Genomic DNA, 15,905 nt, shown 5'->3' on the forward strand with positions numbered 1-15,905 from the left:
GGCATTCTTGACCTGGGCGGTGGTGACACAGGTTATATACCTATATACACACGCACACACATGTGCATACACACATATATTTCACTATATATATAGTTTACCATTTTAACCATTTTTAAGTGTATCATCCAATGATATTAAATATATCCACATTTTTGTGCAGCCATCACCACCATCCATCTCCGGAACTTCTTCATCTCCCACTGAAACTCTGTATCTGTTAAACAAAGAATAACTCCCATTTTCCCCTCCCCCCAGCCCTTGGTAACCACTATTCTACTTTCTGTCTCAATAAATCTGATTACCCTAGATACTGCATACAAGTGGAATCATACAGTAAGTGCCCTTTTTGGGTCTGGCTTATTTCACTTAGCTTGATGTTTTCAGGGTTCAGCCATGTTGTAGCATGTGTCACAGCTTCACTTCCCTTTAAAGTTGAATAATTGTCCACAATTTGCTTTTTACAATAAATGTTGATTTAAGGTTGCTCACCATGATATTACATTTTCCCAGCCACACCCTCTGATGACTGGAAACAAAACTACCCCTGCATTGTGTAAAGGCAAATAGAAATTAAAAATGAGACAATTCTCCTTGTTGAAAATAAGGGAAGAGGAACCCCTTCCTCCTTTTTCTTTCAAAGTTTCTTTCTCTGTCCTTTTCAAATGTATGTATATCTTTATAATGGCTGAATAACCTCTGCCAGTCAGTCTCACAACTCTGGAATGTTTCCTCCAGGACCTGGGAGCCATCTTTTGAAATTCAAACATCCGGGGAGATATCGCCCCAAACTCCAGTTCCTGAGGCTAACTTTCCTGGGGGCTTTGCTCCAATTTGCAAAACCATCTCCTGTCCTAAAGGTGTGAGAAGTTTGTTTCTTCTCTGGATAAGCCAACTCAGGTGGTCTCCCCAAAGACCGTGATAAAGTTAGAACAATGTCTTACATAAGGTCCTGTTGAGTCCTCTCACTTGAGGACCACTGATTATCTGAGAACTTGCCTGGAGCGGGTAGTGTCTGCTTGGCAATGTAAGGGGGCAGATTCCTTTCTGCCTTTGCAACCTCTTAGCGCATTGCCTGTGATGTGCATCACAGTCTGGTTCAAAGCTTATTCAATAATAAAACTGTTTCGAATCTGCTATCTTTGTGCAGAGGTTTTCTGGGTTGGAAGACTTAAAAAATTTTTTTCTTTCCCCTAGCCCAGGAGTGCAGAGGGGCCTTGTTCAGAGTCATGTGTTGTAAGGCCTTTAATTTTTGCTTGAGGCTGCTAAGATCTTAACACTCAATTACTTGTTTGGGTGACGGGGGTGGGACGTACTACAGTGAATGATACCGACAGACTAACAACCCCGTCCTTATGGGCAACAGTATTTAATTCAACAAAAATTTAAAGCCTAGGCCTTCATGGGAGGTCCATAGCACTCTTAGCGGTGCATTTCCTTCTCTCAAAACAAAATGCAGAATAAAGGTTTTTATGGAAAAAAAAAAAAAAAAGATCTATACATCACTTCTTCCCAGATTATATCTTCTCTCCCTCACTGCTTCTTTCTTAACAGTCCGGGCCGGTGTCCATCCCCCCAGCCCCCACTTCCCGCTCCGAGCCTCCGGGTCCACCCAGGCCTCCGGCGGCGGCTGGAAGCCGCCCCTTCCCCTCCCCCGCCCCTTCCCTCTGTCCTCTTTCTCTCTTACAGCGATCCGCAGGTAAAGCTGCGCGGTCGGACTACAACTCCCAGCATGCCGCGGGGATCGGCGGGTCACGTGAGCGCCCGGAAACCCGGCCCGCGGCGGCGCCGATGAGGTGGCGGCGGGAGTGGCGGGGTTGGGGGCGCGGCGCAGCGAGCGGAGCGGCCGGCTGGAGCGCGACGACTACTGCGGGTCTCAGGTGCGCGAGCGGCAGCGCGCGGGGCCCGAGCCTAGAAGGGCCGGAGCCCAGCTTGGGGCAGCGGTGGGGGCGCCGCAAGCGAGGGCAGGTGTGAGGGGCTTCCAGGCGACGTGGGGACGGGGCGGAGAGGCAGATGGTGGCGGCCGGTGGGTGTGGTGCCGCGGGCAGGGCCGGCCGCCGCTCGTTCCCTCCACGCTGGGCCTGGCTCCTCGGCGCCCAGGTGCTCCGGAACCAGGCGGGGCCGGCGAGGACCGCAGCTGAGGGGGCGGGAGGATCCGGAGGGCCTCGGGAGAGCCGGCGGCCTGGTCCCCCGGCAGCGCGGCGGCGGAGGCGCTAGTGCAAGAAAGGGCTTGTCGTCTAGACCGGCGAAAGGATATCTCGCAGGTAGGGCGGGGATGCTTTTGCAAAGGATGTGCGGAGGCTAGAGAGGGAGAAGCGTCTTAGGGCAATAACTGGGTTTTGTTTTTTGGTGACTGCTATGGTCTCAATCAGGAATTTGATCTGATTGCTTTTTCGTCCTTAACTCAGAGTATTCTCATTTGCAGAATGTGGTCTGTTTATTCTAACTTTTGTTTATTTATTTATTATTTTTTTATTCTCACTTTTGACGGGATTATAGGAATGTGTGCACAGGGTTTTTGGCGTTTCCACAAATTAGGCGATCTCCTGATAACTTACTGAAATGATTATAGGGAGTTCCTGGGGTGGGCAAAATCTGGTTCCTCATGGCCACCTTCTTTCTTCAGCGTTTTGATGCTTGAATTCTTTTTTTCCCCCATTTGTTGAATGTTTGCTGTATGCCAGGCATTGTACTTAGAACCCTCTGTAAATTATCTCATTTAATCCTTCAGTGAGGAAATTGAGACTCAAAGAAGTTCAGTGGAGGGTCTCGAATTCCACCTGGAACTTTCATGTCTTTGTGTGCGTCACGTGTGGCTTCAGATGACAGGCTTCAAATGACAGTCTTCTATTAACCTTTGATATTCCGTCTCTGCATCAGAAAATGACCCTGAAACGATACTTTTATAAGCTCAAAGTCAGTGCAATGTCTTGTTCACTAGCTGTCAGAATCCAGTGTATTAGTCATTGTCGCAGGTTCTGATTTGTCTTGTTAGTCAGTGATAAGGAAATGTCACAGCAGTGGCCATTAGCTTGAGTATAAGTTCTTTGTCCAAGAGGGAAAGATTTTTATCTTGAAAACTCCTGTCTTTGGAATATGTTCAAAATAGGTAAGGAAGAATGTGGTTTGGGGAACTCTGCAATGAGATGAGAGAATTTTATAGAAAAGTGCTAGGTGTTTTACATCTGTGGCAAGGAACAATAAGAGAGACAAATTGCAGGAAGACTTGAGGTTTTTTTTAAAGAAATTTGAGTATTTATTTTTTGGCTGCGTTGGGTCTTTGCTGCTGCGTGCGTGCTTTCTGTAGTTGCGGTGAGCGGGGCTACTCTGTTGCGATGCTCGCGCTTCTCGTTGTGGTGGCTTCTCTTGTTGCGGAGCATGGGCTCTAGGCATGTGAGTTTCAGTAGTTGTGGCGCACGGGCTCAACAGTTGTGGCTGGCGGGCTGTAGAGCTGAGGCTCAGTAGTTGTGGCACACAGGCTTAGTTGCTCCGCAGCATGTGGGATCTTCCCAGATCAGGGCTCGAACCCACGTCCCCTGCATTGGCAGGCAGATTCTTAACCACTGTGCCACCAGGGAAGCCCAAGACTTGGGTTTTGAATAAAAGGATTTCCACGGTACAGGGAAACGACTTCAAATGAGATCATGTGGGATAAAAAAGATACTTGTGTAAATTACAATGCACAACTGACGCAATAAGTGAGCTCAATTATCCATTTAATGCTTTTTCCCCTACCTCTTTATACTGAGTGTACATAATTATTTTACTTTGCAAACATAAAAACTGAAGTCTAGGGAGTGAAGTAATTGCCCATATAATACCCTTCTTAATTGTGTGTGAGAACCACTATTATTAATAAAGTGCTTTTTTCCATCCTGGATCTATACTTCTGTGTTTAAGGTGTGATATTTCTAATTACTGTGTCTTACCTGACTTGGGATATTTTAACCTTTCAACCTTTCCTCTTACACAGTATAACATAGGGTCTAAGGTCAGGTCTGGGTTTGAATGCTCCTTTCATCTCCTAAGAGAGATTACATTCTAAAACCCATTTTTTCAGGACTTCCCTGGTGGCACAGGTTAAGAATCTGCCTGCCAGTGCAGGGGACACAGTTCGATCCCTGGTCCAGGAAGATCCCATATGCCACGGAGCAACTGAGCCCATGTGCCACAACTACTGAGCCTGTGCTCTAGAGCCCGCCAACAACAACTACTGAGCCCATGTACCACAGCTACTGAGCCTGTGTGCCTAGAGCCCGTGCTCCATAACAAGAGAAGCCACCGCACGGAGAAGCCCGCACACCGCAACGAAGAGTAGCTCCTGCTCGCTGCAGCTAGAGAAAGGCCACGTGCTGTAACGAAGACCCAACACAGCCAAAAAGAAGAGAAAAAAAGAAAATCCATTTTTCATCTGTAAGATGTGTGAGAACTACATGCAATGGCACATGGCAAGTGCCTAGCACAGGGCCTGACACCTTGAAAGCAGTGTTGGCCATCAGTCAAAGCAGTCATTCATTCAGAAAATTTTTACTGATCATTCTAAATGCTCTGCCGGGCCCTGGGGATGTACCTGTGGATTTAAGACAGGTAAGGCCACTGCTTTCATGGAACTTACAGATGAACAATAAACATGTGAACAATTAAAGCAGGTAATTAGATTGGGAGAAATGCTGTGAAGGTAAGAAACAGGTGGAGATGGGAGACGTAGTCACAGAAGGAGACCGTTTTAGAGAGGATGATCGGAGCAGCCACTCCAGGGGGTGACATTTGAGGCTGAGCCAAGGAAAGGCAAGAGCAAGCCATTTGCAGAGAACCAGGAGAAAAGTATTTCAGACACCAGAACAGCAAATGCAAAGTCCCAAAGCAAGGAAGGGCTTCGTGGTGAGTGGGGAGCAGGGCGGGCATCAGAGGAGAAGGAAGCGGCTACCTCCACGCTATGTAGGCTAGCAAAGGACTGGAGACCACCCCGATGTCCAGTGGGAGACTGGCCTGCGGCAGCTCTGTAGGTGCAGATGGTGGTGGACCTCCCGCCTCTGATAAGTGAAGGAAAAAATGATGCAGGATAGAGCGTGTTGTGTGCTCCCATTTGTATGTGTGCGTGTGGGGGGCTACACCTGGCACGCACGCACAGGTGCAGGTTCTGCAAGAATAGAGAAGAAAGGGTAGGAGCCCAGGGTGACGTGAGAACAGGGAGGGAGGTGTCCCCATGTATATACCCTTTGAGCTTTCTACCATATGTATATAGTATTTACTGCATACAGGTTTTGGAGGCCATGGCAAAACTCATGTTTTGTGGTTTTATCTGAGTCTTGGGAAACCATTAAGAAGGCATTTTAAGCAGAAGAATGACAGCTGATTTATGTTTTAAGATATATTTCTGGCTGATATGTGAAGAGTGAGGGGGTGGGGTGAGGGGGTGGTGGTGGTGTGTGTGCTAGATGTAAAATAGTGAAACCCTGCAGGAGGCTGTTGCACTAGGCTTGGTGGGAGACATGGGCCGTTGACCTTGGTAGTGGCCATGGGGATGGAGATTAGAAGATGGATTTGGGATGAATTTGGGGGTGAAAAAGACTGGATTTAGTAATGGGTTGAATGGGTTGAGGAAAAGAGAAATGAGGGCTAAGTGCTGGGGAGAGATGGGTGTGGAGGGAGGATGTGAAGCACTGTGTTTTAGCTCCAAGGAGGGCTCTCAGGTGGTCCGTTGGCTGTGCTGCTGGGAGCCCTGGAGGGTCCGAGTTAGAGCTGGTGCTCTGGGAGCCGTTGGCAGAAAGCCATGGTACCAGATGAAGGGGACAGAGAGCTCGGAAGTTGAGAGAGAGCAGTGTAAATGGTTTAGAGGTTGAGAAAGCAGGTCATTAGGGAAGTGTGGACTTGCTGGGCAGAGTTGCATGCCCTTTGAGGTTTGTGGTTTTGAATCTAAAAAGCAAAACCAGCTGGCCTGTGTGATTTTTCTCTGGCAGAACTCAACGGCTTGGGCGCAGGGGAGGAGGCCAGAGGCGAGAAAAAAAGGCCGAGAAGGGAGATAGTCCAGATTCTAAGTTGGGAAAGAAGGGAATGAGGACAAGAGGAGGGTTGTGGAAGAGAGGAAACAATGGGGAGGTGACCAGATGGGTAGCGTGCTGAGGTAAAATGACTGTCGAATGGAGAGTTTGAAGTAAGCAGTTTTCTGGAAGGAAAGAAAACAGGATGTTTGAAATCCGGTTTGGGAGGTGACGCGCTTGTTTTCTTACCGGATAACACGGGCTGGGTTTTGACTGCGGAGTGGGTTTTTCTTGTGGGACAGAGGAGAAGATTGGTGGGGAAGAGGACAGGGGACTGTTAGGTTACCCACCTGGGTGCTCACATGAGACAGAGCAGGGGGGCACAGTGGTGTCAGGCGCAGCGAGGCCCTGGAGCTTCAGAGAAGCTGGGGTCTCACAAGGAGGAGGGGTGGTTGTGGCGAAGGAAGATTGCTTCTTCCTAAGAGACCCCGGAGGAAGGGGAGTTATCTGGGGGCGGGCAAGAGTCTGCCAGGCTGAACAGGGTCATGGTGCAGCACAGGGTCACGGTACGGACAAGTGGATTAACCCCTTCTCTCCATTTCCAGAGAGCATTTCCTTCTGGTGTGGGTGGGGTGAGGATGGGTCCAGTGAGATGGAGGTGGCAGGTGATCTTTTCTGCAGTCTCACCTTTCCGCTCTGCAGTCTGTTTCCCCCAAAGTGTTCCTAATACAAGACAACTTTAAATCTTACTATATTTGAGTTCGAATGGACTCTATGTATGGAAAGTGAAATTTAATATTCCAAGGCAGTGTTTAGAAGGGGGAGATTGCCCTCTGCCTGGATGTGTCACATGTGAAGTCATCTCTTATTCGGCCTTGATCATACAATATGGAGTGTGCCATCCTGGGAAGTACCTTGTGTGGGTGATACTGTTGGACCCCAGAAAGCGTCATTACAAATCAGATGAGTTAGTGATCATGAACTTGCCTTGAAAAGTAGAACAGGACTCGGTGGTTCTATATCCTTTTTGATGGCAGGGATCTTACATTAAAAAAAAAATTTGTTTATTTGGTTGCTCCAGGTCTTAGTTGTGGCAGGCGGGCTCTTTAGTTGTGGCACATGAACTCTTAGTTGCGGCATGCATGTGGGATGTAGTTCCCAGACCAGGGATTGAACCTGGGCGCCCTGCATTGTGAACACGGAGTCTTAAACACTGGGCCACCAGGGAAGTCCCAGGGAGCTTACTTTTTATAAGGTTTTTTGTTTTGTTTTGTTTGGAAGATCATTCTTGTTCTCACATGATAGCTGTATATTTGGTATCCATGGGTTAAGAGAATACTAAATGACAGGCTTCAATTATTAATTCATGAACACTTAAAATGAATTTTGGTTTTACTAATTAAAACAGCATTTACACACACTTGAAAAATGTTAGACATTTGTTCAGTTTATATTCAGAGCTGGGAATAAAATGGTCTAAAAGTAGGATGTGCTTGATGGAGTCAGGCCTGGCAAAAACCCTGGACTTCTGCAGCACCCCAGAGCTCACAGATGATCAGAAATCACTTCTCTGATGTAGGGCATATGAGTGCAAGGTATTATTATTATTAATGATTATAATTACATAGGACCAGATGTTATAATAATATTCATTTTAAATGGCATTCTGCCAAAATCAGGTGAATGTTTAAAACTCTTTTCCCATTGTACTTATTAAGCATTTTCTCTCCTGTCACTGTAGCTAAGGAAAAGATGCTTTATTTAGAAGCTAAATCCAGATGGTTTCAAACAGCTTGGTAGTCATTTAAAACCATTAATGTAACTGTGCAGCCTTGAAATCCACAGCCATTATTGCCGAAGGAGTGTAATCCCTATCTATTGGAGCATACATTTTTGGAATTATTATCTTACCTGATTAATTATAGAATTTCATAACCCACACCCTTTCCTGAAATATTCAGTACAGTGTTGTGAGTTGTGAGTGTGTTCAGTTCAAAGAACTATGATCTATAAAGAATGGTTAAAACTTTGAGTTGTTTCACTTGGGTGTCATGTTTAGTTTGAGGCATGGAGGTAAATTTAGCAGTGACACTAGTAGCCCTCGGGTTTGTAATTTCCTGGAATTACAGACAGAAAGTTTATGTACATTTTGTGAGTGGAAATTTGTAGTTTTACTCGGCTCATAATTTTGTTTTAACATTTTTCAAGGAGAATGCTTATATGAAATTAGCTACACTTTCCTGATGTGGGATTAACTCTGGGCAGATCAGTGACTAAAATAATTATCTTAATACTTTACATCCATTGTTTATTTTGGTCTCATAACTCTCAGAAAAGATAGGCCATTTTACATATGACCGCCTGTAATTCAGAGAGATTGACTTGTCCCAGGGCTCACAGCCAGTAAGTGAATCAGCTATAATGTCTATATAACTTTAACCACCTCAACTTTGTACCTTTTGTCCAAAAGTTTCAAGGATGGCCTATCAGCTGGGTCTCTCAGCATTTAACGTTTTGGATTCATCTAGCAAGCAGTAGTATACATTGTAATAGAGAACAGGAGTATAAACAGCGGTCACAGGGAACATGGCCTTGGGCAAAGTCTTGTGATTCACTAATTTTACTGTTGGAGGCTTTAGAGTTTGTCTCCTACCTTGACTATTGTGGTATGTTTATCATACAAGGTATTTTGTTAATTTAATTTTTTCCTAATATGAAGATAAACTATAGGACCTTTCCAATGCAGTGGATGTTTTCCCTCCTGATTATATAAGTAATATGCATGTTTATTGTAGAATTTTTAGCAAAGTATATGGAAAACTGAAACCACCCATAATCCTACTACCCAGAGAGAACTCTATATTCTCTGTTTACTTGTAAATATTATGTAAACCTAGAGTTCAGTTGATTATAAATATTTATATCATATCCTACTTTTTTCACTTGACATTTTCTCATGTTGTTGTAAAGTCTTAATCATCATGTCAAATGATTAAGTAGTCAGCCATATGGATATACCGTAATTTGTTTAATCATTCTCCTCTTATTGCATATTTAGGTTGTTTCTGCAGACTCATAGCTGGAGACTGTTAAGTTTAGATGCTTACTTTATGCTTAATTATTCTTGGATGTCAGAGCCTGAATGCGGCTTTCCGAGAGGACAGAGGAGAGGTGAGAGGAAAGAGATGGCAGAGGAGTGGCCCTGTCTCTTTCCCCTATTTCTTTGTGACTGGCACAAAGTTCATTTCTTCATATAAGAGAGCTCTTCCGACTTTTTGTGAAAAGTACCTTTGTGTATAGAGCTGAATGCATCTTGTATTTCTTTAGGAATAAATCCCTGGAATTTGAATTTTTGTATCAAAGGCTCTTGGTGAACATGGCCATGTCATCTTTCTGTAAAATTGTGTTTATTTTTGCTTTCATCAGCATTGTATGAGAGTTCAGGATCATTCGACCTTGAGCTGCATTGAGCAGTCTTTTTTAACTACAGACTTTTTTTCCGCTGTAATTAGTGTTTCTTATGTTCTAGTGAGATTAGAACTTTTATTTGATAACTTTAATAGCTGTTTCATTTCTTCTGAGTTGTCTGTTCATTTCCTTTACTCATTTTTGGGTCAGAATTAGTGATTTTCTTATTAGTTTGTATGAGAGTTCGTATATTAGGATGTAATCTTCTGTCAAGGATTTCTTTTTAAAGGACTAGCTAATAGCTATAAAACATAATTATCAATCTAGTTTTCTGGTGTCAGCTAATCCATGTGATTTTTGTTCAAGTTCTGATTATATGGTGACTGGTTAGAAGTCTAAATAACAGTCTTTTTTTTTTGTTTTTTGTTTTTAAAATTTTTTTTCGGCTGTGTTGGGTCTTCGTTGCTACATGCAGGCTTTCTCTAGTTGCAGCGAGTGGGGGCTACTCTTTGTTGCGGTGTGCAGGCTTCTCATTGCTGTGGCTTCTCTTGTTGTGGAGCATGGGCTCTAGGCATGTGACCTTCAGTAGTTGTGGTGCACGGGCTCAGTAGTTGTGGCACATGGGCTGAGTTGCTCTGCGGCATGTGGGATCTTCCCGGACCAGGGTTTGAACCTGTGTTCCCTGCGTTGGCAGGCGGATTCTTAACCACCTCACCACCAGGGAAGTCCCAGTAATTACGTTTTTGGATAATATGCCTATTATGAGTAATGTTAATGATGTGTTTTGTTTTTACAGAAAGAAGAAATGACGTAAACCATTCACTATCCAGACTTTAAGGTCAAGGTGAGAAGGAAGGTCAGGAGGAACATGGCCTGGCCAAATATTTTTCGGAGAGGAACTCTGCTCTCCCAGTTCAGCCATCATCATGTGGTGGTGTTCCTGCTCACCTTCTTCAGGTAGGTGGGCCGCTAAAACTCTTCCCTTGTTGTCGCTGTCGTTTTCCTTTTGAAGGAGGTATTTATTGCATGGCAAGTGCTCAACGCAGTGGTTGGCCTGGGCTCGTCCTGAGCTAGACCAGCTAGTCCTTCTGCTGTACTTTGTGATTGCTCTAATACAGGGTTTCTGAAGGGCTGTCTTGCCCATATTTGGCAATGTCTGGAGACATTTTTAGTTATTATGCTGGGGGAAGGGGTGCTACTTGGCTCTAGTGGGTTGAGACCAGGGATGCTGATAAACATCCTACAGTGCACGGGACAGCCCCCCTACAGTAGAGAATTTGGGGCCCAAAATGTCAGTACTGCTGTGATGGAAAACCCTTGCTCTAATATAAAGTCCTTTAATTGTTAAAACCAGGAGCTTGAGAACAAAGGATACGTGTACTTAGGAAATGCCCTGGGCCGCCTTGAGCAGTCAAGATCGTAGTAGACCTCTTTGAGGAGCTTCATCACTCATGTGAGAGCCTGACCAGTCAGCATGACTGAAGAATCGTCTGTGTCTGACTCGGGGGCCCTCAGTGGCTCTCTTTGGTGTCTGTAGATGACATCAACCAGGCCTTTTAGTGTTAGGGGCACATTTTTCATAACCTTGTGACTCAACTATTTTGATTATTTCTTCTGAATAGATTTTATTTATTATTAATCTTTATTGAAGGCACCACAAATGATGATGATGATGGTTTTTTGGGTTTTTTTTGTCTGTTTGTTTTTTGTTTTAAGGCAGAAACTAGGAAAATGGTTTTCTAATTGTGTACGAGTCGATGGGTAATTTTGGATGCTTGCTTTAGGGAAAATCCATTTGTGAGGGGTTGAGGGAGGCATCAGTGTGAGGAGAAGACAGGCCGAAGGAAAAAGCCACTGAATGGCTAGTGCAGTGAGTGGCCAGTGATTGCTAAAGACTTAAAATCCTTTTCAGAACTGCAACCATGATTTAAAGGGATTGGGATCTATCACATCTCCATCTTCTACGTCCAGGGACATGTTATTGAATGAACATGGGGATTCTTATTGAAGAAGACAAGTTAATTGTTTCTTTGCTTAGCAGAGACTGTTTCAATGGATAGTTCTTATAAAGCAGTTTTCTTTCTTCTTTCTTTCTTTCTTCCTTTCTTTCTTTCTTTTTCTTTCTTTCTTTCTTTCCTTCCTTCTCTCTTTCTTTCTTTCTTTCTTTCTTTCCTTCCTTCTCTCTTTCTTTCTTTCTTTCTTTCTTTCTCTCTCTCTCTCTCTTTCCTTCCTTCCTCCCTTCCTTCTTTCTTTCTTTCTTTCTTTCTTTCTTTCTTTCTTTCTGAATTTCTCTTTTTTAAAAGAGTTCTAAAATTGGATAAAACAAATGGAAATATATCTGATTTTATTGAATGCATTTTCTTCAGCTGTATTTCTTCTCTCTTTTGTAGTTACTCGTTGCTCCATGCATCAAGAAAAACATTTAGCAATGTCAAAGTCAGTATCTCTAAGCAGTGGACCCCAAGTCCTTTTAACAAGTCAATTGAACTGCCTGTAGAGGTAAGCAGAACAAAGCGCTGGGGTGGGTTTAAGAAGGGCGTCACGCCCATTCATAAATTCTTCTGCAGTTCTGTTTGTTTCATTAGTCCTGAGGTTGGCTTACTGTTTCCTGTGACATAAAACCCTAACTATTCTGCCTGATTTTTTTTTTTTTTTTTTTTTTACAAATTTATTTATTTATTTATTTATTTTGGCACACGGGCTTAGTTGCTCCGTGGCATGTGGGATCTTCCTGGAGCAGGGATCGAACCCATGTCCTCTGCATTGGCAGGCGGATTCTCAACCACTGCGCCACCTAGGAAGCCCTGCCTGATTTTTTAACTTGCCCTGATTCAGGTCTGTTTTACCATTTCAACCAACTTATTTCTCGCTGTTTTGAAATCACATAATTCTGGCAAGGCTATTTTTTCACTGAATCTCAGAAGTACCATGCCTTTGAGATTTTGCCGGTATCGTTTTGTATGATCTTTCACCTTTCTTACACCCATCTAAATTTTGCTTTTTCCTTTGTGTCAAGATAAAGTGCCACTTTTCTATCAAGTTTTTTCCCCAGCTTCTGCTGATTTTTTCCCCCTCCTGAACTGTGTGCACTGCATATTACATAGTTTAATGTCTAGGTACTTATGCACTTTATAATCATTTCACGTCCCTATCTTGTTTAAGTGGTTTGAAGTCAGGAGGTCTGTATCCACTTCTAATATTCATTTTTTTTGTTTGTGTTGTGTTTTTTCGGGGGGCTGTGCCATGGGCTTTCGGGGTCTTAGTTTCCCGACCAGGGATCGAACCCAGGCCCTGGCAGTGAAAGCGTGGAGTCCTAACCACTGGACCGCCAAGGAAGTCCCTCTTATATTCATTTTGGACCAAGTAAATTCTTTGATGGCTATTTGGAATGGCGATGCTATTCTTTATAATACCCTATCTCAATACACAGGTCCATACCTGTCAGTCTACTATGTTGTTCGAGTTCCATTTATGTGGAATTATAGGTACATATTAATATGCTTTGCATTTTTATTTCTTAAAAATTATTTCCCCTATTTGGACCAGTTTGAAATTGACAAGAGATTTGAAGGTTATATGAATATCCCCTGAAGTGTAAATAAATTATCGTCAATTGCTTATTCAGTCTATCTTGCACTGAGGATATAATCAATCAATCAGTAAAAGCCTAGAGGATTAAAAAAAGAAAAGAGCCTGTCTTCATGGAGCTGACATTCTAGTGGAGATGCTCTTGAACAATTTTTCCGGAATTGAAGTTATCAGGGACTTTTAAAAGGCAAGCTGTTAAGATTAGATGGCTAGATTTCTCAATTGAGTCTTGACCAGTGCTGTGTGTACAGTGAGTACATCTGAATAATCATTAACTGACTTGTCACAAGCCCTCAATGTGAAGTGGCTTTAGAGAGGTCATATGCTCTAACCTCTCAGCCAGTATAGAATCTTTCTGTGTCATGATTGAAAGGTGACCACCTAGCTTCTGCTTTAATACTTCAGGGAGAAGAAACTCCCTGTTTTCTAAGGTGGACAATTACATTTTTATTTAACTCTTGTTATCAGGAAGTTCTTATACTGAGGTAAGAGTGTTCTGCTGTTTAATTTTTTTGAAAATTAATTTACGGCTGTGTTGGGTCTTCGTTGCTGTGCATGGGCTTTCTCTAGTTGCGGTGAGCAGGGGCTCCTCTTTGCTGCGGTGCGAGGTCTTCTCAGTGTGGTGGCTTCTCTTGTGGAGCATGGTCTCTAGGCATGCAGGCTTCAGTAGTTGTGGCACTCAGGCTCAGTAGTTGTGGCTCAGGGGCTCTAGAGCACAGGCTCAGTAGTTCTGGCGCACAGGTTTAGTTGCTCTGAGATCTTTGCAGACCAGGGCTCGAACCCGTGGCCCCTGCGTTGGCAGGCGGATTCTGAACCACTGCACCACCAGAGAAGTCCCCTGTTGTTTAATTTTGATCTTAGGTTTTATCCTGAGCCATGCATACTAAGTTGATTCCTGCTCAGGACAGCCTGTTAAACATTTGAGGGAAATCCATCTCCCTAAATTTCTCCTGTTGAGGCAAAACATCCCTGCTCCTTCAGCTGTAGTTTAGTGACACTGAGCACTGAATATGCTATTTCAGGTACAGGCTGACCAATATATAGAATAATAGGATTTGACTTAGGCACTAAATTTCTAGTTATACTGCCTTTGCTTTTTAGGTAACTGGGTTGGGGGTCCTGTGAGTCCCTCTAGTGATAACCACTGTAATAAACCACTGTAATAAACCGTGGTTTTGAGTCATATGCTGAGTCCTGTGAGGCCCCCCAGATTTGATGATTCACCAGGAGGACTCATAGGACTCAGCATATGACTCAAAAGCATGGTTTATTGCAGTGAAAGGATACAAAGTCACCGAAGGGAGGAGCTCATAGGGCAAGGTCTAGAGGAAAGCAGGCAAAACCTTGGAAGAGTCCATTTCCGCTGCAGTCATGCATGTGCTCCATTCTTCCAGCAACACGTCGCAACAGCTCTGGTAAGATGCTGTCTGCTAGGGAAGCCCATTAGAGACTTGGTGGCAGGGTTTTTATTGGGGCTGGTTGTGTAGGTCCCCTCTGCCTGGCACGTATGAAAATTCCACATTCCCATAAGGAAAGCAGGTGTTCAGCACAAACCACATTGTGTGGACAGTTTAGGCACAGGGAGCCACCCTTAGCAGGGAGTGATGGGAACCCTCCCGAGATCCAGGTTTCCAGGGGCCAGCCTCCAAGTAGGCCTTTTTAAGTGTACATATCAGGTCTGCTATGTTAACTCTTTCCTGCCAGTAACCGTGTCACATTATTAGCTCATGTTGAGCTTGCATTAACTTTCCTGCTAAGATATTTATATACTTACTTATTCTAATTGCTACTTATTAAAAGCAGGTTTCACTATTCTGATTTTTCAGAACAATGGATTCAGTAGCTTGGATGGATTGATTATGTTGAAGTCAGGTTCTGAGTTATCCTGGAGGTCTTTGTATTTCTGTACCTGCTCTCATGGAGAGCAGTGTCAACTTTCCGTTTTCTTCTTTAGACTTTAAAATCCAGGTTTTGTCTTTCCTGAAGGCTGCCGCTGGGAGCAGAGTGGCTAAGGCAGTTTGTACCTTTTACTCCTGTGCTTCCGAGTCTGTAACTGTCTTAACTCCAGCTTCCCTTGGAGACTGACTTTCTTGTCCAAAGTGGAAAGGTTCTTAGAACCAGAAGTATATGTAAAATTAGTCAACACTAAAAAACATTTTGTTTATAAACGTTTTAAAACATTTCTTAAGTTTAACTAGCATCCTCAGAAAGTTTTTATTATAGCTTTCCTGTTTATGCATAGCTGTCTTAGGTACTTACAAAAAAAAATCAAGCAGACACAGTCTGTATACCATGAGACTTTATAACGGATCCCACTGTCATGAACAAACAGTGGAAGTAGTAAGAGAACATAATATAAAATCTGTGTTTATAGATAATGAAGAGGAAATGGTTGAATCAAATATTTGAGGACAACTTGACTGAAAATTGTAAACAAAAATTTGTCGATTTGATTAAGAAGTCTTATCTCTCCAGACAGCACCGTCCTTCCAAAGTGTGGAGAGTAGTGTTAAGAGTCTAAACTTCTCTCCAGGAGAGGGAAGCAGGCAGGATTCAAGGTGCCTTCAACATTCCAGCTCAACCTCGGCCACAGCTGCTCTTACTCAGATTCTCACAGCAACCGATACCTGACCCCTGAACGCAAGTCAGCTTCAGCTCATCCTCGTGCACGGCTTCAGGAAGCTCTTGCGTGTCAGCAGTTCCCCACCCCCATGCACAGCTGTAACTCTGTGATAAACATTCTCACTTAGGAAACCCACACCGCGACCTTTCGTGCTTCCAGGAAGTGCCGCTGTGTAGCAGGCGGTGTAGCTTCATACAGGCCCTCCCCCCACGGCACAGGCCTCCCTTCGCACAGGCCGGTCCTTTCACATGGTAATGGTACACATGTGCAGGCCAGCGGGGGAGAGTTTAGCATCTTAAAGTCAC

General features: G+C 43.9%; 1 protein-coding gene across 11 annotated transcripts in view; it reads left to right on the plus strand.

The window, feature by feature from the left end:
- The first annotated feature begins 1,802 nt into the window (after nucleotides 1-1,802).
- Nucleotides 1,803-15,905, plus strand: part of SLC37A3 (solute carrier family 37 member 3) — a 39,656-nt gene continuing 25,553 nt past the window's right edge. For 7 of the 11 annotated variants that reach the window (XM_057732020.1, XM_057732026.1, XM_057732024.1 and 4 more), the window contains exons 1-4: nucleotides 1,817-1,880; nucleotides 4,061-4,587; nucleotides 10,186-10,346; nucleotides 11,780-11,888. In XM_057732020.1, coding sequence (XP_057588003.1) covers nucleotides 10,258-10,346; nucleotides 11,780-11,888 — 198 coding nt within the window. In that variant the 5' untranslated portion in view covers nucleotides 1,817-1,880; nucleotides 4,061-4,587; nucleotides 10,186-10,257. Of the gene's footprint in view, nucleotides 1,881-1,950; nucleotides 1,969-2,015; nucleotides 2,265-4,060; nucleotides 4,588-10,185; nucleotides 10,347-11,779; nucleotides 11,889-15,905 lie in introns of those variants that run through there. The other 4 variants (XM_057732021.1, XM_057732023.1, XM_057732022.1 and 1 more) reach the window with 4 other exon arrangements.

This window comes from Hippopotamus amphibius, chromosome 4 (assembly GCF_030028045.1).
Source record: "Hippopotamus amphibius kiboko isolate mHipAmp2 chromosome 4, mHipAmp2.hap2, whole genome shotgun sequence".
Classification (NCBI taxonomy): Eukaryota; Metazoa; Chordata; class Mammalia; order Artiodactyla; family Hippopotamidae; genus Hippopotamus; species Hippopotamus amphibius.